The sequence below is a fragment of the Thunnus thynnus genome, chromosome 19 (assembly GCF_963924715.1).
Source record: "Thunnus thynnus chromosome 19, fThuThy2.1, whole genome shotgun sequence".
Classification (NCBI taxonomy): Eukaryota; Metazoa; Chordata; class Actinopteri; order Scombriformes; family Scombridae; genus Thunnus; species Thunnus thynnus.
In genome coordinates, this window is record NC_089535.1 from 27,740,020 (window position 1) to 27,761,687 (window position 21,668).

Sequence of the window (21,668 nt, forward strand, 5' to 3'; positions counted from 1 at the left end):
AGAAAATACTTTATGAAAACACATGCCCCTGCCACTCAGTCAGACGTATGACGTAGGACGTACGGCGTGCAGACGCGTCAGTGACGTGGTAAATCCAGGGCGCCCTGCTGCTGGCGGTGAGTTTAAAGAGTCTCGGTTGGAGGGCTGCAGTGAAAACAGTCACGTACTCAATGTGTGCTTCTCTCCACACATTACACATTAAGGTTTGAACCGAAGGAGATGCCAGAAGACAGGTATAGTTGAGAATGTTTTTATACTTTGTAAATGTAAAACAGTAATCCGAGCGCCTGAAGTTAACTTTAACAAGTCATCCATGTGAAACTGAGCCAACACTACCAAGTTAGCTGGCTCGGTTGTGTCCGAGTTCAAGAACTACTATTTATCTCTCAAGCTAGTTTTAGGTGAAGTGCAAGTTTGTAACGTTAGTCGTGTAATAAGCAATAACTGAGTGTGTAGTCGCTGTCTTGACCTGCTATAGTGTGAAACTCAGCTAATAATAATCGATACCGCGCTTTCTCGTCAGTCAGGCCTTCGTTCGTTCTACCTATGCTTCCTTCCTGCTTCAATAAACAATAAAGTAACTATGGAAAATGTGCATAAACAGTCACTGTAACTCTGCACTCATGTATGGCTGGAAACAGAAGTGACAGAGTAGTTATATTTTCTTTAGCAGTTAGAATTGGCGCGGTCACCCCGCTGCTGGCTGCAGCAATATGGCGGGCAGAGAGGTTCTTTTCTCAAAGCGTCGCAAACCAATCTTTTTCTGAGCTGCTGTTACATAACGACAGGAACAAGTGTTGTGTGTCGCCTTGTCAACATTTTTATATTTGAGAGGGTTTGATTAGTTCGTCCTTCCATCCAGCATGCCACTGCAGGACCTGCCCTGCCTGAGTCTCCAGGGCTCCATGTTGTCCCAGTCCAAGAGGGTCAACAAACGCAAGACCCGAGGCTGTCTGGGTGAGGGTCTGGACACTGAGTGCACCCCAACAGAGCTCATCCAGCAGTGGTCACCTCCACACAAGCACCAACGCATCATCACAAAGGGGAAAGAGAACGACAGCAACCAGTTTGTTCTGGCCAGGCGGTCGAGGAGGAAGAAAGAATCCACTTCAGGTAGGAAACCTCTTTCTGACCTCCTGTACAGGTGTGGTGTTGTTTGTAGCTGTGATAAACCGTCATTCTTTGCTCTTTTTTTTTTTTTTCATTCATTACAGGCATTTCATGGGACCACCTTCCAGATGAGCTGCTTCTCAGGATCCTCTTCTACCTCCCTCTGCATGACCTCCTCAGGATGTCTGTAGTTTGCAAGCGCTGGCACCGCTTAGTGTGAGTGTCCAATCACCAGCATGCATTTTCAGAGAGTGACACAGGAGTGAAACGTTCATCCTTAACTCACTTGATCCTGATTTACTGCTGTTCCACAGTTTCTATTACATTTGCACCCAATTTCACCCGGTTACATAATTTTTTTTTTTATGCTGTCACAGGCCCCAAAATGATCGACTTGCACGTGGTGTTGTGTTTTTTGTTTTCTCTTTCTTCCCCAATGACATCAACCCGCGTGTGTTTCTGTCCCAGGTTTGATGAGACTCTGTGGCACAGCGTGGATCTGGAGGGGTTGACCCACATGGGTCCAGCTCTGCAGCAGGTGCTGAAGACTGGAGTCCGCAGGCTGCGCTGCCCTCGCTCATTCGTGGAAGATCTGCACTTCACAGGCACAGGGTGAGTCCAGCAGTTAGTGGTGCTTCATCTGGGCAAGTAACATGTTAATTTTCTTGTCAACAAATCCCATGAAAAGACCAAACCCAAACATAAATTGGTACATCTTCTTCCTCTGTGCCATAGAGTTCCATTGTTGTTAAAACATCATTAAGCTGCACTGGATGACGTGTTCCTTCATCACCATGAACACACACAGTAGTTTATTTTAACTCAATCCCACACACACCATCCTGCTGCCAGAAATCCTCACTATAACACCAAATATAGATGAATCCACTGCTGAAAATAGTCCCCAACAAATGCACTATTTACTCCTATTTCAGTAACATTTCTTAAAATCTACAGTGACCAGCTGTTTTTAGGAGTGCAGTGATGTAAAATTGTATTACTCATGTAGTGTTTTCCTTTTGTTCAGCACACTGCAGATAACTGAACTGGACCTGTCCAGCTCCATCATCCCCACCTCAGCTCTGGAGAGCATCATCTGTCGCTGCAGGCTGCTGGAGTGTCTGAGCCTGGAGGGCCTGCAGCTCTCAGACACCATCATCAGGTCAGTTCTCAGCTCTCCTCATCCACTGCCACAGAGCACCCAGAGAACAAGCATCTATTCCCTCACAATCCTCACTGTTGTCTATCATACACCACACTCCTCAATGCATCTGTAATATATTATATTGAAGCATGATTAAAATCTTTATATCTCTCCTGTTAAATATTTGGAGATGTTATGTAAAAGCTGTAGTGAGTGAAGGTTTCAGCTGCCAGCAAACTGACTCAGCTGTAGTTAATTATTAATTCTGTGAGTGAGAGAAAAGACAAATCTTTGCTTCCTGGTTAATATGTTCTCTACATACTATGATGTAGAGCACAAATACAGGCCTTACAGTTAATTTATACAAAATAATTACAATTAAAATCACAACATTGGTCAGAAAATCTCTAGAGATGTTCCTGAAATGGTTCAGCCCCATGACCAACTGTCAAACACATACAGTGATTGAACTACGGATGGACCCAAACCAATATTAAACTTAATTATTAAAGACCACAGTATTGATGAGCTCTGACGTTACCGGTTCTGCTCTCAGTATTGGAGACATCAAGAAAATAGATTTGCTATTTATTTAGGCTACATAAACACATTCGTCTGACATGTTTTTTCCCAATCCAGAAGAGAGATGGCTTTCTCTGGGTTTTGGCATCATTTCTGGCCGTGCCTCTCCTCTGTTCTCTGTGTCAATGTTTGAGAGCTGGGCTCAACTCCTACACACCCAAAAAAAAAAGATAACGTTAAAAGATAACATTTACTTGAGTTGACAACAGGTACACATGTTACTGTAAGTGCAATAAAACCTTTGAGTAAAAAGCCAGTAAGAGTACTTTATCAAAACAGAATAAGTGCAGAACAAAAAGATATTTTCATCTACTCTGTCTGCAGTCTCCCATCACCACCACCAGCATGTTTGACACAACCACAGCACACTAGTTAGACTAACAGCTGATTGTCTGTATTAGCCAACCTGTCACTTGTATAACTGGTCGTGTAAATGATTGAATCTCATCATCGTGGGTTACTGTGTTTGCTACTTCAGGTGTGTGCATGCTAGTGATCTGTTTTTATATGCTCCTCTTTTCTTATTTGATTTCTTTTGTCCTCTGTCTCTCTCAGCTCTCTGGCTAAGAATCCACAGCTGCTGCAGCTCAACCTGAGCGGCTGCTCCGGCTTCTCTGCTCCCGCTCTGAGTGAGCTGCTCAAATCCTGCTCCAGGTCTGCTGCTCACTACTCTTCATATGCACTTTTTCATGTCAAAACAAACAGCCGCTGGTGTTCTACATCCTCCGTCTCTGCACATTTACTAATGCTCTGCGTGTGTGTTTTTCCCGTGCAGAATAGAGCAGCTGAACATATCATGGTGCAACTTCAACAATAATCATGTGAAGAGTGTTGTCAGTAACGTGAGCTCCAGCGTTACTCACCTCAACCTCAGCGGCTACAGAGAGAGCCTCACACTGGACGGTGAGTGAGAGGTGTCGGAGGCTGAGGGTTTACAGTCGCTGTCTGTTGTGAACAGAGCTACTCTACATTCATCTTGTCCTCATAAGTGTTGTTTCTCTCTACAGATGTGAAGGTGCTGGTGGCGAGATGCCCCCATATTCAGACTCTAGATTTAAGGTAAGATTGTGTTACACAATCAGATATCTGTTTCACAGAGACTATCTGAGATGCTTTAGAAATCAACAACATTACACTTTATAAATTTACATTTCATAGAAGCTAAAAATTAGCAATATGATGTCTATATGTCTAATATTTGTCACCATGGCAACCAAAAGTATTTGTTTTGGTGCTTGTGTTGCGGTGGGAGAGAGGCTACTCTGCATCATGAGGGAACGCTGGCACACACCGGCCGGCCTTCTTGCATTTTGTTCGCTCTGAGTTGGAATTGGTTCTATAGAACCGGTGGATTAACTAAAGTACTGCACTGTCTATCTTCTCTATTGGGATTTGTGTATTTTTGTCTCATGGGTTATGATCTGTACTGCAGCCAGCCACCGGGAGAGATCGAGATGTCTCGCCTTCACTTCTTGACAAGAGAGAGATATAGATGGAGAGAGGAGATGCTGCATGACTCTCCGTAGCTGTATATCTCTCATTTTTAGTTATGCTAGCAGCAAAACGCTGGGGATAAAAATGTCAGTCCACCGCTTTGATCCAGACAGAAATATCTTAACAACTATTGGATGGATCACCATCAAAATGTAAACTGACATTCATGGTGCCCAGAGGATGAATCCTACTGACTGTAATCCTGACTGTTTCTCTAGCGCCACCAGCAGGTCAAAGTTTTCACTCATGTTGTGAAATATCATTGACTTGATGGATTGACAAACAGAGGATGTATACAAATGACTCTACATCTAGCACCACCATGAGGTTGACATTTTAGTTCTTTAGTCAAATCTCTCAACAGCTGTTGCTGTTTATTTGGTCGAGACGAGGCCTTTTAGTTCATTGATTTGATTTTCCCGCCCTCTATCAACCTGATTTCCAGCAGCAGCATCAGGCAGCTGATTTCAGTGCTCTGATAGAAACACACTGTACACTACCTGCAAACACAGTTAGCTACTAGCTGATGAACATAGTGGAGCATTTAGAAGCTCTAGAGGGGAATATTTCTCAGGCGTTTGAGACAAAACGGCACTAAAAGAAGAGTGAATATTGGACATATTTAATTGGACAAAAATACAACTCTAACTGAACACTAATGTTGCTCTGTGACTACTATATGTGTGAATAAGCAGCTGTTTTTAACAACTTGATAAGGAAATCAGCGTTTTGTTTTCTGATTGTTTTGCTGCCCCCAAAGTGGCCAAAACCAATCAATGAATGCATGTTGAAGCTCTCAGTATTGACCCTGGTTCCTCTGTGTTACAGTGACAGCACTCTGCTGATGGCTGACTGCTTCCCTGTCCTCGCACAACTGAAATATCTGCTGCATCTGTCCTTGAGTCGCTGCTATCACATTCATCTCGCTGCCCTCACGTAAGTTCCCCCCACCCCCCCCCCGCCACTGCTGTCCCTGCTGCCGTTACCTTGAGTGGTGAAAACCTAACCGCAGTTCTGTTTGCAGTGACCTCGGGAAGACGTTCCCCATGCTGTGCCTGCTGGACGTGTACGGCCTCGTACAGGACAGCCACCTGCCCGCTCTGAAGAAGGAAACGCCTCGCATCAGCATCAACTCCAGGCCTTTCTCCAGCATCGCCCGGCCCACGCCTGCCAACGTGCTCGTCGGCTGCTTCAGTGACCGCGTCATGTGGAACAGACCGTGTCGACTGAGAATCAAGTTGTAAGCGTTTTGGTTTTTTTTTTTAAAGATGGAGCTAGTTTAATCCTGCAGTATTTTGACACACAGGGAGTCTGGCCTGGTGTGCAGGGATGGAGCCTTGTTTCAGTGTTTCTTGCTGCTACAGAAGATGCTTTTAGTATTAGCTAGCATGACGGCTGTGCGATATGACCAAAATCTCATATCTCAATATAGGTAATATCATATCCAGATAACAATACCTATAACACTATAGCACATTTCTGTAAATTCAATGAATAGTTTATATCAAATGACCAAATAGAAAGGCCTCTTATTACATTTGGAATTATACACTCAACAAATAAAAGGTACCTACTCATATTTGATGATTTTTCTCCTTTTATTTAGAAGCTTTGAGCATGATTCTAGATGTAAAACAGGTTAGGAGACTCATCTGCAGCATCATTTGTAAAGTACGTTGCAGTTGTTTGGTCCGTGTCAGACTTTTCATACCTAAACTACATCCATATGACAGAAGTAGCCCCGCATTTATGCACAAGCTCCTGGTTTTGTCTTGGCTGACCAGAGGCCTTCTGCTGTTCTGTGTTACGTTTACTCTCCTCCATGTTTGTTTGTGTTGCCTTCATGCAAATTTCCCGCCTGCACCCTGTGCCCTGCGGAAGAACACAAAACGTCGTCCAAATGATGAAAATATTGCCATAAAGAGTGATTAGTGACACAATGAAACAAACGATAGAGCGTAATATGAAACGATAGATGTTTTTCTGCCATACATAATATATATGGTCATATCGCACAGCCCTGGCTGGCATTAATGGTACCAAAGGTCATAGTGGACCTTAAGTACTGAACATGCAAGCTTGTAGAGAATTGTAATACTTTTTTAAAAAAATAGGAAACTTGAATGTTGAATCCAGTTCTTGTTGGAATGTGTTAACAGAAACTTTTTTTAATGGGTTATTGAATCTGTTTTAGGTTCAAATAATGTGTTAATTTAAAATATTTTGTAAGGGAAAGATGGTTGAAAAGCTCAATGGATGTTTTAGGATGTCTAAAAATGTTTAGGACAGTTCATTCTTTTATAAATTGTAATCAGATGGTAATGTGTCCTGTTGACAGCTGTAATAATGCCCTCGTGTAAAGTTTGAATCAGTGCAGAGGTTTTAATGTGAAATGATGGATCTGGATCAGGTGTGGATGTTTCTGTTGAGCCACACTGTTGCTAAAGAGACACTACTTCACTACTGTAATAACTGGACCAGGTTGACATCAGTGTGCATTTGACTTCTCTCCAACTGGACACCAGTTGCTTTTACAAGCTCATTATCACAGTTTGCATGTCTGTGTGCAGATGTGCTCTATATTACCATTTCATTCAGATGTCAGAGACTGAACTTTAATGGAACATGAATTTTGTACTTTTTTGTATTTTTTCCCTTCTAAGTCTTTAAAGTAAACCACTGAATACACAAACAGTTCTTTGTGTCTGAGCTTTGTTTGTCTGTAACACTTGAGTTATTTATCAAAATGAGATCAAATATGAAAGTTAGTGTCAGCTAGCAGGTATGTTCACCATGTTCATTAGCAATGATAGTTTGACAGAAAAAAATCTTAATAGCTTTCAGCCACATCTGTGTCTCGTGTGTATTTGTGTGTGTACAGTAGGTATGATGATGGATTGCGTTGAAGGGTCGTCAGTTTTTGTTGTAGCAATGATTGTGGCTGTGCATAGTATGCATGTACATGTAAATAGATATGTATACTTTACAGCAATTTCCATTTCAAATGAATTATACATGACATGATGTTTAACTACTTTGGCACAGTGGTTGAGCTAAGTGTGAATATCAGCATGCTAACATGCTCACAAACGAAGACAGTTATGATATACTGATGTTTATCAGGTATGTTTATCATGTTCATTTGAGTTTAGCATGTTAGCATACTAACATTTGCTACTTAGCATTAACCACAAACTACAGCTGAAGCTGATGGGAACATCGTTGGTTTTGCAGGTATTTGGTCATAAACCACAGTCCTGGTAAACTGACATTTTGACTTGATGATGGAGCTAGATGAAACATCAGTAGGATTCATCCTTTGTGGAAACATGAATGTACACAAAATTTTATAGCACATAATCCAGTCCTAGAGCCACATCACTGGCATGGCTAAAAACTAAAAGACTAACAAGCCAAAAGCAACAATTAAAGCTATTAGAACATTTAACTGCTCATAAACTGACTTCCACTGATGTATATGAAACTTCCTACCTAGCATGATGGCTAACTGAATCCACTCACAAAGCATAATTGTGATGATTTTATGTTTTAGAGTGAAGGAAAAGTTCAGGTGTAATAACATTAACAATGACTCCATCCAAGTGTCCCAGTACCAGGGTCCTGAAACTGGAGCAGCTGAATGGAATTCAGCCATCATTCATTTTATTAGTTACACCTGTGATTTTTCTGCTGTCATACGTCAACATGTTGGCTTCATTCAGTTAATTCACTTCAGTATAATATACAGGTGATTGGTGCACATCACCGGCAACCTTTATAAGTATATTTCACATACAGTATATAACAAAACTGAGTATCTATAAACTATAGATGACACTTTGAATTTAGTAGAATTTAGCAAAGTTGTGTAAAAGTGAATTCTGCGTGTCGTGTTAAAATATAGATATCAAAGTTGTAAACATCTTCTCATGTGACTTGAAGAGAAAGTGAATAAGCGCATTTCCCAAAATCTCACACTATTCCTTAAGTCTATGCACTGTACTGTAGATAACAAAGAACCAGTAATGAGTTAAAATAACCACACACACACACACACTTCTTTTCCACAGCCCTTTATCTGATTCAAAAACAAAACATCCTAACATAGTGACACAGTATTTTCCACCTTTGGCACACTGCATATTACAATTTCCTGATCATTTTGTAAACTCGTCTTCAAAAAGAACAAACACCTCCTGGTTCAGAGTCCATGGCGGTGAGGTGTTACAAGGTGCACCAACAATATTCTACGGTGTTATACAAGAGACCACCTTGATTTTTTATTAAATACATAAAATCATTACGACTACTTCACTGTGTCCTCTTCATCATTTCATCATCACCAACCCGCATTGTTTGTTGTTGTCGTAGTGTCAAGTGGCTTTACTGGTGAAAAATCATTTGTATCAGTTTATATTCAAGAGGTAATGCATGCTGAAATGTGTTTTTTAAGCTGCAAACTAAATTATATGATTGTACTGTGATGAAACACATCAACACTGGTGTTAATATTGACATTGACACCAATAAAAAAAAAAATCAGTATTTGATGGGCTGAAAATGGCTCAACACACCATCTACTGTTTTAAGTCAGCCCTGAACCTTGCAAGGCCAATGCTGACATAGAGTTGACCATTCGGGACGTCATAAAATTAATATTAAAAAAAAAAAAAAACAACGTTAACAGCTATGTATTGACACCAGGGTTCCAGGTCCATGGTTGTCCCGTAGAATTGGGCTACTTTTGAAGTGTTGCTGCAGATTGAATGCAAATTACATAACTATCTATAAATAAAAATCTGCATTTGAAATGAAATTATTCATTTATACCCAAATCCTACCAAACTGACTCCATATCAGCATGTACACACACACGCGCACACACACACACACAACGTGCTATACACTAAACACACACACACACTGGCACATTAATGATTCATGGTGTTACTTTATGGATATTAGAATACATTTGGCAATGATAGCAATGCTGCTAGACTTTAAAAGCAGTGTATATGGTTTGGCAGAGGCGTATTTTGAGTTCTGGCATTAGGCTGGTTTTGATTGGCCATTGTGCTGCTTTTGTCACACAGACCTGGCAACCCTGACTGACACTCCCCCACAGACACAGACCGACGCACACCGGAGAGCCTCTCATAGAGCCGCTAGCTCAGCTACAACACAGACGCCACACAGAAACTTTTACAAAAGGGCCATGAATGTGCTTCTAGTGACTGTCAAAGCTCCAGCGGACTCTCTGTGTTTCCAGCATGGACACAGAGAGTCTGACAGCAGCTGCTCATAGCTGGTTAGCTCTGACTACCAGCTCTATATCTATTCATGCTACACTGAGAGCTGCGGTCATTCAGTGTTTCCCCCTTACCTCCCATGTCACACACACTGCGTAGCCATGAGGCCACGACCCCTGCAGTGGTTGTCCTGTGCAGTCCTCTGCTGCATCTTTTAAATATGCTGGGACGGAGGGAGCTAGCAGAATTTGGGTGTGTAGTTACTCTTTAAACTATTTTGTCTTGTTAGTCTTCTCCAGGCACATGCTGTTTCAGTAGCACTTCTCGAGCTAATTGTTCTGTCTCGTGAGGGTTTCGAGACAGACTTTTGACCTAAAAAAATGGAGTAAAAAGCCCCTTTAAGCATGGAGTTGTGTGTTTAATGCACTTGATAATTTCCCCTCCAACTTCTCACCTGAATGGCCCAAAAAGCTAGAAAAAATATAAGCTATGTTCCAAAAATATCTTTAGTCAACAAACAAGCTGTAACAAACTGCTGCTGTGCTTTCAGTTCACCATATAAATGTATATTTTTATATACTTTCAGCAAACATAAGACTGACTTTATCAGATAAGACTGGTCACATTCTATTTTTCTTATTGTCAATGAACTGATCTACTAACAAGTACTGTGTGTGTGTGTGTATCTTCTTCTGTGCCATAGAGCTGCATTATTGTCCACAAACTATTAAAAACACATCAATGAGTCACACTGTTGCACTGGGTGACATGTTCCTTCATTTACCATGAACACACACTGTAGTTTATTTTCACTCAATCCCACACACACCGTCCTGCTGCCAGAAATACTCACTAGAGCATCAAATATGCATTAATCCACCGCTGAACACAGTCCTCATTAAATGTAGTATTTTCTACCATTTGACTAACATTTTTTATAACTACAGTTAGCAGCTGTTTTAGGAAATTACCAAGCCTTTTTCAAAAATGTTTGTGAGCTGTTTTTTGTTTTTTTTTTTTTTTTTTTTAATTGATGCCATCAGTAGAAACCAATGTGCCTGGAACTGCCACAGACAGTATTGAGAGATGGACTGAGACACTGGAATTAACACAATGACAATAAGAAAATATAGCAATATACCTCAGCCTTATTCTTTAAAAGTCATGAACTGATAGCCAGACAGGTGTGAAAGCACATCAAAATCTTCTGTCCGTTTTCAATCTGACCTTATAAGAGACATGCATCATCATCATCATCATCATCAAGGCTATTTTATTGACACAATGACGGAAGTCACTGCTGCGACCAAAACTGGACCAAAATCTAATCTGAAAAGGAAACATATTTACAACAATGAATGTGCTTTCTATTAACAGAAGCCATCCTTATACCTGATATTTCATTTCTGCCTCTGCTGACAGATTCACTGTTGATTTGATGCAGTGAAAGACACTTAATAGCATCTGCAGAGCTGATTATAACCTGTTGTATCCTGGGGATAGTGGGATGGAGATTAATAAGAAAGAAAAATAATTGATTTGGAAAAATGCACAATCCACAATTAAAAAAAAAAGTAACATTGATACCTTTTTGTCAGGTATAAAAATCTTCAACACCTGTGGAGGCTAAAAGCTGGTACTTCCCTTTAACCACATCCCTTTGAACACTGTTGGCTTGAGAGAAACCAGTCGAGTCTTGAGCGCTCCGCACTCATGTCAGTTTTCCAGAACCACAGTGCGGAGCTGATCCTCGTCACTCATGCTGATTGTTGCGATGGCACCGTCGTTGAACTCGAATGAGGTCCCGCCGTCGACCACCATGCAGGCATCCCAGCACCGCGAGCGAACGCAAACCCTTGAAGGAGCAGAGGCAACACACAACTCAGAAAGGTACGTCTTTACAGCTTGTATTTAGCTTACGTCCTGAGCAGGAGGAGCAGTCACTGACTTGCTGGCGAAGCCTCTCTGCCGGCCGCTGGAGAACACTCTGTTGACAATGGGCTCCCTGACACTGAAGAACAAGCGTCTGTCCTCGGGACTGAACACCAGGGACTCGTTGTATTCATCAGTAACTGAGGACACACACATACACACAGATAAAACACCATCCTCGCATAAAATGAAGCGCCTAATAATGTACAAGTCAACAGTAATAAGTATAATCAACTCACCTTTTTCAATAAATTCACGATTAAGTGGGATATCAAGGCCTGTTTGGGACTTTCCTGAAATAAAAAGACGTGTTTTGTTGTTGTGAGACAAATCAGGGGGCATTTCTGGAGATAAATATGCTTTACTTTATGCTTCATTTCTGGTTTCACAGAGATTTTAGCATTAAAACCTGCGTACATACGTACCAATTTTTAGAACCTCCTCCACAGCTTGTTCAGCAAGTTTGTTGATATTATATGACCTGTGGACACAGAGAGAGAACATCATTGAGCTGATTAATACAGGCTTTAACATATGGGATGTCATGTTAGAAAATATGGCTGCAGAGTCAGCGCTTCGTTCCAATTAGGATGTCGAGGCTCAGTTTAAAGGACAGGTTCACAGTTTTTCACATCTGTCTGAAAACAACAGTCAGGTGCCCATATGTACACTGAAAAAGGTTTTACTTGCTGTAATCATTCCTCCTCTTTATACTGGCAATTAAAAAACCCCCTCAAATGTGTTTTCCGTTTAAGTTATGGGGGCCAAAATCCGCAGTGTGTCCACACATTTTGTGCAAAAATGCATTTAAAAGTTTATCTGAAGCTTATATGAGGCTTCAGCAGTCTGAGTTAGTCATATCAAGTGGATATCTGACACATTTACAGTCTTTTTAGCATCAAATTCCCTTTTTGTGTTGGAATCGCTGTTTGTCTGTCTGTCTGTATGTGTGTCCTTCACATATCTCAAAAACCATTCATCCAGTCTACGTCATACCTGGCGGATGTATTGCTGGGGACTCAAGGAAGTGCAGTATCGAATGTGAAGTTGTTTGGATGAGCGGTTCTCAAGAAATATATAAAAATGCCTTATAAACAACATTGTTTCTGCCTCTTCTTCTGCCCATGGAGTCAACAAGTGGAAATACGGACAGCGCCACTCTGCCATTGCAACCCACATTGTGGTCAGAGGTGGGATTACATCCGTAGTATTAATAACTTGAAGAAACTTAACCATAACGTTGAAAGATATCTACTTGATTTTACTCATTTTGACGACTGAAGCTTCATATTAATTTCAGATGAAGACCATGGTCTTGTGGCAATCTCTTTGATAGATCTCTGGTGTGCAAAGCTGAAATATAGGCTACATATGGGCTAGAGGAAAGCTCAGGGAGTGTCATGAAACAGGGAATATTTAAATGTAATGAGAAAACTGCCATGACATTTACTGAGAATATTCATGCTCCCGAGGTAAACCCTTTTTATGACCCTAAAGAATTTCCTCTACCACCACTCTCAGGACAAACTTTACATGTTCAGCTCCACTACTAAGGCTGAGAATAATACATTGGTGTGTTGCTCAGTTGTGTGCAGCGGGTGCAGTGTCAGCCTATACAGCCTGTTGGCATGATCTACAGAGTCACAATGGCCACATTTACAAGAAATAAACCAGGTTGAAATAAACCAGAATTATCCTTTAAGTCCTTTTTTTTAGTCTTGTGTACCAACTTAAACCTTAAGTTTCTTGAATATGCAGTAGCTGAGGAATGGATGAGGCACTAGTTAAACATTTGATGTTAAGCTGAAACTTGAGTATACTCATCTGTACCAGGCTTTGGATCCTGTTCCTGTGCAAATGCTGAGTCCGGAACTCTTCTGCTTTTCCCAAGGGCCGTCATCCACTGAGATCTCATAGTAGGAAGCCCTATGGAGCAAGAGTTTAACATGGGGTTTGAAGGATTTTAACTTCACCCTGTGGTGGACAGAGATTCCCCTGATGAGTGCTGGAAACACGAGCAGGGTGGTGGTGAAGGGTGCTTGGGATTAATGGGGGGTTACAGCATGCACACAGACACAAGTGCACCATGATTCCATGGAGTTACGAACGTCAGTTTGGATGACAGAGGTACCTGGAGGACAGAGATTCTCCGATGAAAATTTCATTCAGGCTTCTGATGGGGAGGAGACTAGGCTTGGAGAAGCTCTCGTGTAGTGTTCCTGTCCCTGAGAAATGTCACTGAATTAGTACAAGAACTGCTAGAGAACAAAAACAGCAAAAAAAGCAGATACAGATACATAAAAAAACAAACTCCTGATTAGATCCCAATCTCAGCCCGATATAATCAATCTAATCCTAATCCACAAATGTAAATTGTGTTAAAGCAACAGTCAGCAGCACAGGAGAGCAGACAGGAGGACACAGACAGACAGACAGAAGGACTGGGACAGGTACACATCACAGGTGGTGGAGTCGTACTCCGGTGGCTGTCCATGGTGGTGATGCGGTGGGCTTGGTTGTGCTGCTCCAGGCTCAGCTGTTGTTCGTGCAGGTCCACTGGGGTGGGATTGATTCCGGTGCCCTCTAGATGCAGTCGGATCCTCTGACGCCACAGCCACCTGAACACAGCAGAGAGGTGACGTCTCAAAGCAACACGAGGCTTCAACTCAGCCACTGCTCATCTGTTAAATAGTTTACAGTTCAGTTCTGAAGTCTGTAGTGAATACAGTGAGACCAGCATGACAAGTTACTTGTTAATTTAATCTTATAGGGCCAGTATAAGATAAATAAGGAGGTGTTTGAACTGTAAATCATGCAAAGATATTCCAGTGGAGCCCCAGGTTTAAAATATAGAGCTGGAAACATGCAGAATAAGTCCCCTTTTAGTAGTTTGTCATCATGTGATGTACCTGTTTAATGAGAGGTCTTTTACATGTTATGATTTTTATTGTGATATTTCAGCACAGCAGCTTTCAGTAGTAGTTAAACAGCTGCATCGGGGTCTTTCTGCAGCTCTCTGTCCAGTATCATCATCTGTTGCAGCTGACAGTGCACCTAAGGGAATGAATGGAAGTCCAATATTGACTCTCTATTAGCTCATTTTTTTTGTTATCCACCAACTCCTGATGGGAATATCTGGCTCTTTAGCTGAAGACAAAATGACTCAAAAATGTAGCTGGAGGCGGGTGCAGATGAGAACAAGCTAGTACACAAAAAAGATGTTTTGTCGATCATGTGAGTGCTCTTTTGTTCTATTCAATATGATACAGGACAAAACTGAGCTAAATGGAGATAAAGTGGGAAAATCACGGAGCGTCCAGTGTGGAGTGTGTGCAGGAGAAACAGAGCAACTATTAGATGTGGTAAATAAATATTATTCATAATAATTATATCATAATCCATAGTTTTCTGTACAAGTAATGATTGTGACAATTATCTGTGATTTTGATTTTAGGTGATATGGTAGCCAGTGAAGTTGCAGCTGGACAGCTAAACAATGTGCTGAAACACTTAAAAGACCCAATAAGCATCAATTTTTGATTTAGTGATTCAAAGCTTAAATGACATTAAGATATCTAGGTTAAAACTGGGTTCGATTTGCTTGAAAATTAAGCTAGGTTGCATAGAGCGTTTCAAGTCCTAGGACCTGCTTGTTGATTGAATTTATCCAGGTTTTACCCTGAACATCTAGGCATCTTTTGACCTGAAATCACCACATAAATTCTTACTGGGCACTAAAATCTGTGAGTTACACTTAGATTACATCACCCTGTGCAGCAGGTTTAGTATAAACCTCTGATGCAGTGACCTCTTGTAGCAGTTAGGTGATTTCTACAGGAAAGTAAATGAATTTAGGCAATCACACAGAGTCTGAGGACACAGCAGTGTGATTTTAGAGACCATGTGACTTGTTCCAAAACAGGTTTATTCTGAATTCTAAACTAGTAGCTAATAGATCTGCAGCCTTAAGATGTTTACCAAATTACAGTTGGCAGTGATGAATTTTGGGTGATTTTTTTGTTTGATTCTTGACATTACTATTTTTTTTTCTTTTTTGTGGTAGCAGCTTGTAGGGTGTAACTAATCAGCTGGAAACAGATGATGAAAGTGGACAGAGCAACACAGGAAGACAGGGCAGAGAGCTCACCGGGAGGAAGTCAACACCCAGATTATTCACGGGTAAATACGCACCTGAACTCACCACGACAGAGTTTCTCCAGGGCCTCTGGGAAGGCACGAGTGTACCGCACAGGCAGACACAGATGACCTTCTGACCTTTGGATGAAAGAGGGAAATGCAATGAACTCAGCATGAATATAAGATGACTGTTAAATAATAACAATGTGGTTTGATGACATGACAACAGAAACACCATTCAAATTGACTCTGGCCAAAATCCTAAGAAGCTTTCCCCAAAAAAAGCTATAGTATATCACGTGATCCATTTGTTCTTTATCCATTTAACAGTCCAAGCCCTTCCCGAACAGTGTTGCCCAGTGTTTTACCTCTCAGGGTCTGTGTTTACTCCAACAACTGGTTTGTCCTTGCTTAAAACCTTACTGGCAACAAGTAGCATTGTCCCGTCACCTAACAAAACAAACTGCAGTTAGAGAACTTGTATTGTGTAGTTGCATCCGTTGTCTGAAGCCTTTGTTCATGTGACTTTTTGCCCCCCCTGGGCTGAATAAGTTAAAGTCCTGCTCATTCTGTATGTCATGCCTGGACACAAAAAGTTGATGTCCAAGGAAGATTCTATTATTCAGTGTGCATTGACTCAAACAAATGGCAGAGATAATAACATAAAAGACTATATTTTCAGTTTGGAACAGACGAATAGCATGATAATTCAATGTTACAGGCAGAGATGGTTAAAGTACAAAAAAAACTACAAAACCCAAACAACCAAATAATCTGAAATTCCTACCTCCAGCAGAGATAATGGCATCTGCCCATCGCACCACTTCTTTATCATATTCTCCTCTCTTCACCACTCGCACCTCAATGCCTTCTTTCCTGCAAGCACATAATTACACAAGTCTGTTTGAACAAATAGTGTCCCAGCTGCAAGAAAAGAAAACCTCCCCTATCTGCCTCTTAAGAATGTGGCTGTGATAATCTCCCTGTGACAGGCCACATCTTACCGCAGACTCTTCACAATATGTTCCACATTGCTGGTGTGGATGTTGTGTCTTTCCAGCAGGCCGCTGTAACTGGAGCCCTTCATACGAAGCTGCAAAACACAGAAACAGCAAATAAATAAACAGATAATAAAAATCAGGTGACAGGTCAAATGTAACCTGTCTCGCCTGGGGGTTGTTGGTAAGCATGCCTGAAAGTGAAATGCAGTCTTACCAGCTGTTTCAAGTCCTCCTCAGACAGCCCTGCGTAGCGATACCGCTGCTGTTCAAACTCATATCTTGTAGTCTTTGTGACCACTGCCACTTTCTCAGGTTTGAATCCAGATTTGGGCTGTGATGAAGTGTTACATATCGAAGTGTGGAGGGGGCGAAGCGAGGTTCCGTACATCAGGGTGACAGCTCGATTCCCGAGGCACACCAGGTTCACCACAGCGCGGCGAGTCATTCTTCTAACTGAACACACAACCATAAACTCAACTAACAGTCCAGCTGGAAACGTTGAATGAGGGTCCTGTTCGGTGCTGCTGTTAGGCAGCAGACATTCCGGATCCTGTCAGTCTTCTGGTCGGGTGTAGATACCGTCCATTCATGGAGACACACACCCAGCTGTCACGGAAGGTCAGCAGGTCCGCCGACCTCTTCCTATAACTTCTGTGACCTGATTACAACTTAGTGTTATAAGTTTCCAAGTCGAATGTTTCCGTTGGCAAATAACAAAACAGCAAGAGCTATTTAAACTTATCCTACTAACTAACAAGTATTTCGTGAGGTTAATAGCTAGCGTTACAAAGCTAAAAGTAGCTAGCAGCTTGCTCAAAAGTCGTAAGCGAGCGGTCCTACATGTGACACATCCTCCTGGGTTTGTTGTTTCCGCAAACCGCACTGAACCTGTGTCCGACTCCTCACGTCAAAGGGCTTTAAAACACAGAGTAACACACATGGGCAGGTGAAGAATAAACGACAACACAAGTGAAGACTGGCTGCACTGCACGTATCGTCCATGCAACGCAGCCTTGTTGTACGTACGCTACGTAAACTGTGATTGGCTACGTCAAACGCGGCTGTAGGACGGAGCGGTGACGTTTTGTTTTGGCTGATCTGCTCCGCAGCGCATGGTGCGTTCAGAGCATCGGTGTATTATAAGATCATCTATTATAAGGTATTAATATACATGGTTCAGAGTCACGCGAAAGACTGGAGAGATCTTGTTTTTTTTATTCCATCAAAAAAAATCTGTTCATCTCAGATTTGGGTGGTAAATAAGACCCAAACACGACTGTTAGAATTACTGTGATCACCAATAATAAAGTCTTTAAATTGTTATTTTCATTTTTAAACAATATTTTCTGGAAACAGTTAACTGTTCGGTTTTATTTTCTGTAAGTTTAATTTACCAAAATGAATGTCTAAATAACCCCTAGTTGCAAAATGCAGAGGCCATGACCTCATTGTCCTCAATGTAAGCTATGGCCATGAGCCCAAACACAGTATCACTGTTCAAATGTCTTTCAGGTAGATCAGCACTTACCGATCATTTTGTTATTACATTTAAAGAGATGTATTTAATTTGCAATACTGTACAGGACGTGTTTGTGTCACACACTACATGTATTTGCAAGTGCAGATGAAAACCTGAAAGAACAAGTCCCACCTGTTCTATACAGCGGACATACTGTAGATGTTACAAGAAATATTGGACCATGGCCTTCCACTAAAGCAGTGGTTAGAGGGGACACAACCACTTTTGTTAAATTATAGGCCTGGTAAAACTAACCTATGTCATGTACTGAGTATCACATGTATATGGGATAAATTGTTTTAATACTATCATTTAATCAGAACATTAATAAATCAGGATACAGCAGATGTCAAAAGATCTACACAAGATAGGTTGTATGAAGAGTATCAAATCTATTTGTCCTTGGCCGTTGAACAGAGAGGAAACTGCATTTATGTCAGCTGATTTCTCTTGGGTGTAAGATTTTGCCTATAGCATTTAAGTGTGATAAAATTAAATCAGGCCATGAGCCCATCTGAATCTGTTTTGGATCATTATTATGAAAGTGGTTGGCAATGAGTTCAAACACTGTGGTTTCATATGGTTTCATAGTTTTTTTCAATAAAGTAATGTTTTATGAGTAAGACCTGACAGCAACAGCTCACGTCACAGTATGAAGATCTGAATCTGAATAACCTCCGAAAATGTTGTGAGGTAATCTTTGTACACAGTTGCCTGGACTCAGGCTGCGTTAACTGTGTACACAGTCACTAACTGATGCAATGACAGCACATAGTCTCACATGTAGTGTGAGTCATTGGTCCAGGAGCAGATGTTTTCATAGTGAAACTCAGAGAAACTGACCTGGGGCCCCAGACCCCTAGTAACCCCAAAAGCCAGAGGTTCACTGCTTGTCATTTGTTTTTTTAGATATTTGATTAATTACAAATTTATTAGGGGTTTGCACCACTAACACGCAGTATCAGCTAAGAGAGGTCCTGCATTGTAACCCTGTATTTAGAAGGGCTCCATTTCAAAATCACATTTTTGTCCCCAAGGCCCCCTAACTGGATATTTCAGCAATGCTATTGGTTTTTGCAAAGGATAAAGATGCATTAAAAAGAATGAACGAAAACTATTAAAAATCAATTTGAATAGAAAAATGAAATGTTATTAAATAAAATAGTGAACCTCAAAAGCCCGGGTTTACCACCTGTCAATTAGTTGTGGTAATTTGAATTTTTGTACATTGGATACAATATTTTGCACCACTAAAATAATCTGGCTTTAAGACTATCACATGAATTGGGTCACTGTCTGTATCCTGGAAGGTCATGTAAGTAATACCAGGTTGTGGTCTTTTAAAATCAATGATCATGTCTTTAATCTCTTGATTTTTCCAGAGATAAAACTCATTAACAGTTACACCAAGACACAAAATCATCGCAGACTGGTCCATGTTTAGACCAATCATTATCATTTAAAGGAATAGTTTGACATTTAGAGAAATATGCTTATTCACTGTCTTGCCGAGAGTTAGAGGAGAAGATTGATACCAGTCTCATGTACACTAAAATGAAGCTATCTCCAGCATTCAGTTTGCTTAGCGTAGCTTAGCTTAGTTTAGCTTAGCTTAGCTTAGCTTAGCTTAGCATAAAGTCTGAAAGCAGGAGGAAACAGCTAGCCTGGCTCTGTCCAAAGGTAACAAAGTTTGTCTATCAGGACCTCTGAAGCTCACCAGTCAACATGTTATATCTCATTTGTTTAACCCCCAGTGGCTCCATGTTCATTAAATGCTACAATAAAACCTAGACAGTAGTAGAGCTAAAATGTGTAGTTTGCCCTGAGGGTAGCGCTTGAGGAAACATCATTAAATAGAAAAGGGTCCTTGCCTCTTCCTTGATAATGTAGCACAGAGAAAGGTCAGAGGGTCAGAAAAACACAAATCAACATTAAGATTCACCCAAATCCATGGATATCCACAGCAAATGTCAGGTGTTATACGAGTGGCGTAGTCTCTTTAAGAAATAGCCACAGTGCATAGGAAGTGCGCATGACGCATGTGTGTGGTCGAGCGAGAGCGAGAGAGCGAGCGTGTGTGACTGTGTTAGGGGCGACCGGAGCAGTAAGAGAGAGAGTTAAGTTAGCAGTTAGCTGTGACAGTAATAGTACAGTGTATGTACAGTTCGAGCTGTTCTGACAGAGAATAAATGCTGCAACTCCTCAAGATTGAAGCTGAGTTCCCGTTTCTTGCTTGCTACCTGTTGATAAAGTGGAGGGAGTTAACCCCGAAGTTAGCGGTGACTTCGGCCCTGGAGCAGTAAACTAAGTCTCCCCTGTGCTTCCCGACCACGGTCTGGACGCTGAAGCAGGAAAGGTTAACACTGGCGACCACGAGGGGACTCGAACCCTCAATCTTCTGATGACAGGATAAGCAGCAACAGTGGTGAGCAAAACGGTGAAATAAACCGGAAAAGTCCGCAAAAGTTCCTGTGTTTCCCCGCCTGACTAAGAAGCTAAGCTAAGATGGCGGCAGCTAACCAGCGCACCGCGGCCAATAACAGGCATAATCAGTCTGGAAACGTAACCAGTCACTCCAACCCGTTCATGTCACTGACTGCAGTAAGTGAAATGGAAATAAAAACGGACTATGTGAGTAAAAGGAACGGAAATAATGGACATTATAACCCCTTTCTATGTGAAAGTGAGACTGTTACAGTGAAACAGCAAACGAGTGAGACATCTTATGTGCCAGCTCGGCTAAAGTTAGCGAGCACTAATCCCTTTGTTGATGCCGACGGGGAAAGTTACTGCTTCCAAGACTGTGGGGCAGACACAAAAAGCAAAGACTCGTACCCCCATGTGCTCAATCACCATGCCCATGTCCAGCCATTACAGCTATACAGCACAGTTTTGCCATCAGCTGCGGCCACTGCAACACCCAGTGCAAACCCCTTTGCATCAGCCCATCCAGGGAGTTTTGCTCAGAGCACACCAGTCCCCTGTTACTCTTCACTCCCAACATACCCACAGTTGCACACCCCTTGCTGCTGTTCACTCAAAGACACTAACTATGGACATTCATTTGAGCAGGGCAATAATCAAACTGTGCAGTTAAAGCACTCCTTCCCCAAATGTGAGCGGCCCAAGTCACGTGCACACCAGCCCAGTCCTACATACTATGAGCCTTCATCTGAAAGTGAGGATGACTATGATCACAAGGAGAGAGTCCCCACCTTACGTCCTGGTCAGTATGATGGCACCACTCCATGGAAAGAGTTCATTCACCGGTTTGAGAGTTGTGCTAAAGCAAATTACTGGTCCAAAAAGACTATGGCTGTTCAGCTTAAGTTCTGTCTGGTGGGTGCAGCAGGGGCAATAATCCACAGAAATCCACGGTCTTCTCAGTGGGACTACAGCCGTCTGGTGGAGGAGATGGAGACTGCTTATGGCCCCTGTTCAGAGCACGCTGCTGCCGTGGCCATTGAACTGAGACAGCGGGTCCGCAAACCAGGTGAAGC

The 21,668-nt window shown here is 41.7% G+C and overlaps 2 protein-coding genes across 5 annotated transcripts; one reads left to right on the forward strand and one right to left on the reverse strand.

Moving 5' to 3' along the window:
* The first annotated feature begins 94 nt into the window (after window positions 1-94).
* On the forward strand, window positions 95-7,024 carry skp2 (S-phase kinase-associated protein 2, E3 ubiquitin protein ligase). Its single transcript, XM_067573909.1, has 10 exons — window positions 95-233; window positions 863-1,113; window positions 1,215-1,326; window positions 1,579-1,722; window positions 2,138-2,272; window positions 3,392-3,490; window positions 3,612-3,739; window positions 3,844-3,895; window positions 5,159-5,266; window positions 5,355-7,024. Exons 1-10 carry the CDS (start codon window positions 220-222, stop codon window positions 5,572-5,574), a joined length of 1,263 nt encoding a protein of 420 aa, XP_067430010.1. The 5' UTR covers window positions 95-219; the 3' UTR covers window positions 5,575-7,024.
* A 3,556-nt stretch (window positions 7,025-10,580) lies between these two features.
* Window positions 10,581-17,656, reverse strand: nadk2 (NAD kinase 2, mitochondrial). Of its 4 annotated transcripts, none has more exons than XM_067575361.1 (12): window positions 16,864-17,656; window positions 16,653-16,741; window positions 16,436-16,524; window positions 16,017-16,098; window positions 15,703-15,786; window positions 13,990-14,129; window positions 13,643-13,736; window positions 13,342-13,437; window positions 11,937-11,992; window positions 11,751-11,804; window positions 11,528-11,651; window positions 10,581-11,434 (listed from the first exon to the last, which is right to left on the reverse strand). In XM_067575361.1, exons 1-12 carry the CDS (start codon window positions 17,116-17,118, stop codon window positions 11,296-11,298), a joined length of 1,302 nt encoding a protein of 433 aa, XP_067431462.1. In that variant the 5' UTR covers window positions 17,119-17,656; the 3' UTR covers window positions 10,581-11,295. The 4 variants fall into 4 exon arrangements, with proteins under 4 accessions (XP_067431462.1, XP_067431460.1, XP_067431461.1 ...); XM_067575359.1 differs by having other exon boundaries at window positions 13,342-13,485; XM_067575360.1 differs by having other exon boundaries at window positions 13,966-14,129.
* Between the last annotated feature and the right edge of the window lie 4,012 nt (window positions 17,657-21,668).

Bases quoted from the DNA above. Each gene is read 5' to 3' on its own strand.
- skp2 (XM_067573909.1), top strand. The intron at 1,114-1,214 runs GTAGGAAACCTC...CATTCATTACAG, and splicing joins GAAGAAAGAATCCACTTCAG to GCATTTCATGGGACCACCTT. The intron at 3,491-3,611 runs GTCTGCTGCTCA...TTTCCCGTGCAG, and splicing joins CTGCTCAAATCCTGCTCCAG to AATAGAGCAGCTGAACATAT.
- nadk2 (XM_067575358.1), bottom strand. From the start codon at position 17,118: ATGGTTGTGTGTTCAGTTAGAAGAATGACTCGCCGCGCTGTGGTGAAC. The intron at 13,486-13,642 runs GTACCTCTGTCA...TGTCCACCACAG, and splicing joins GGAGAATCTCTGTCCTCCAG to GGTGAAGTTAAAATCCTTCA. The intron at 11,435-11,527 runs GTCAGTGACTGC...TGCTCCTTCAAG, and splicing joins CAGAGAGGCTTCGCCAGCAA to GGTTTGCGTTCGCTCGCGGT.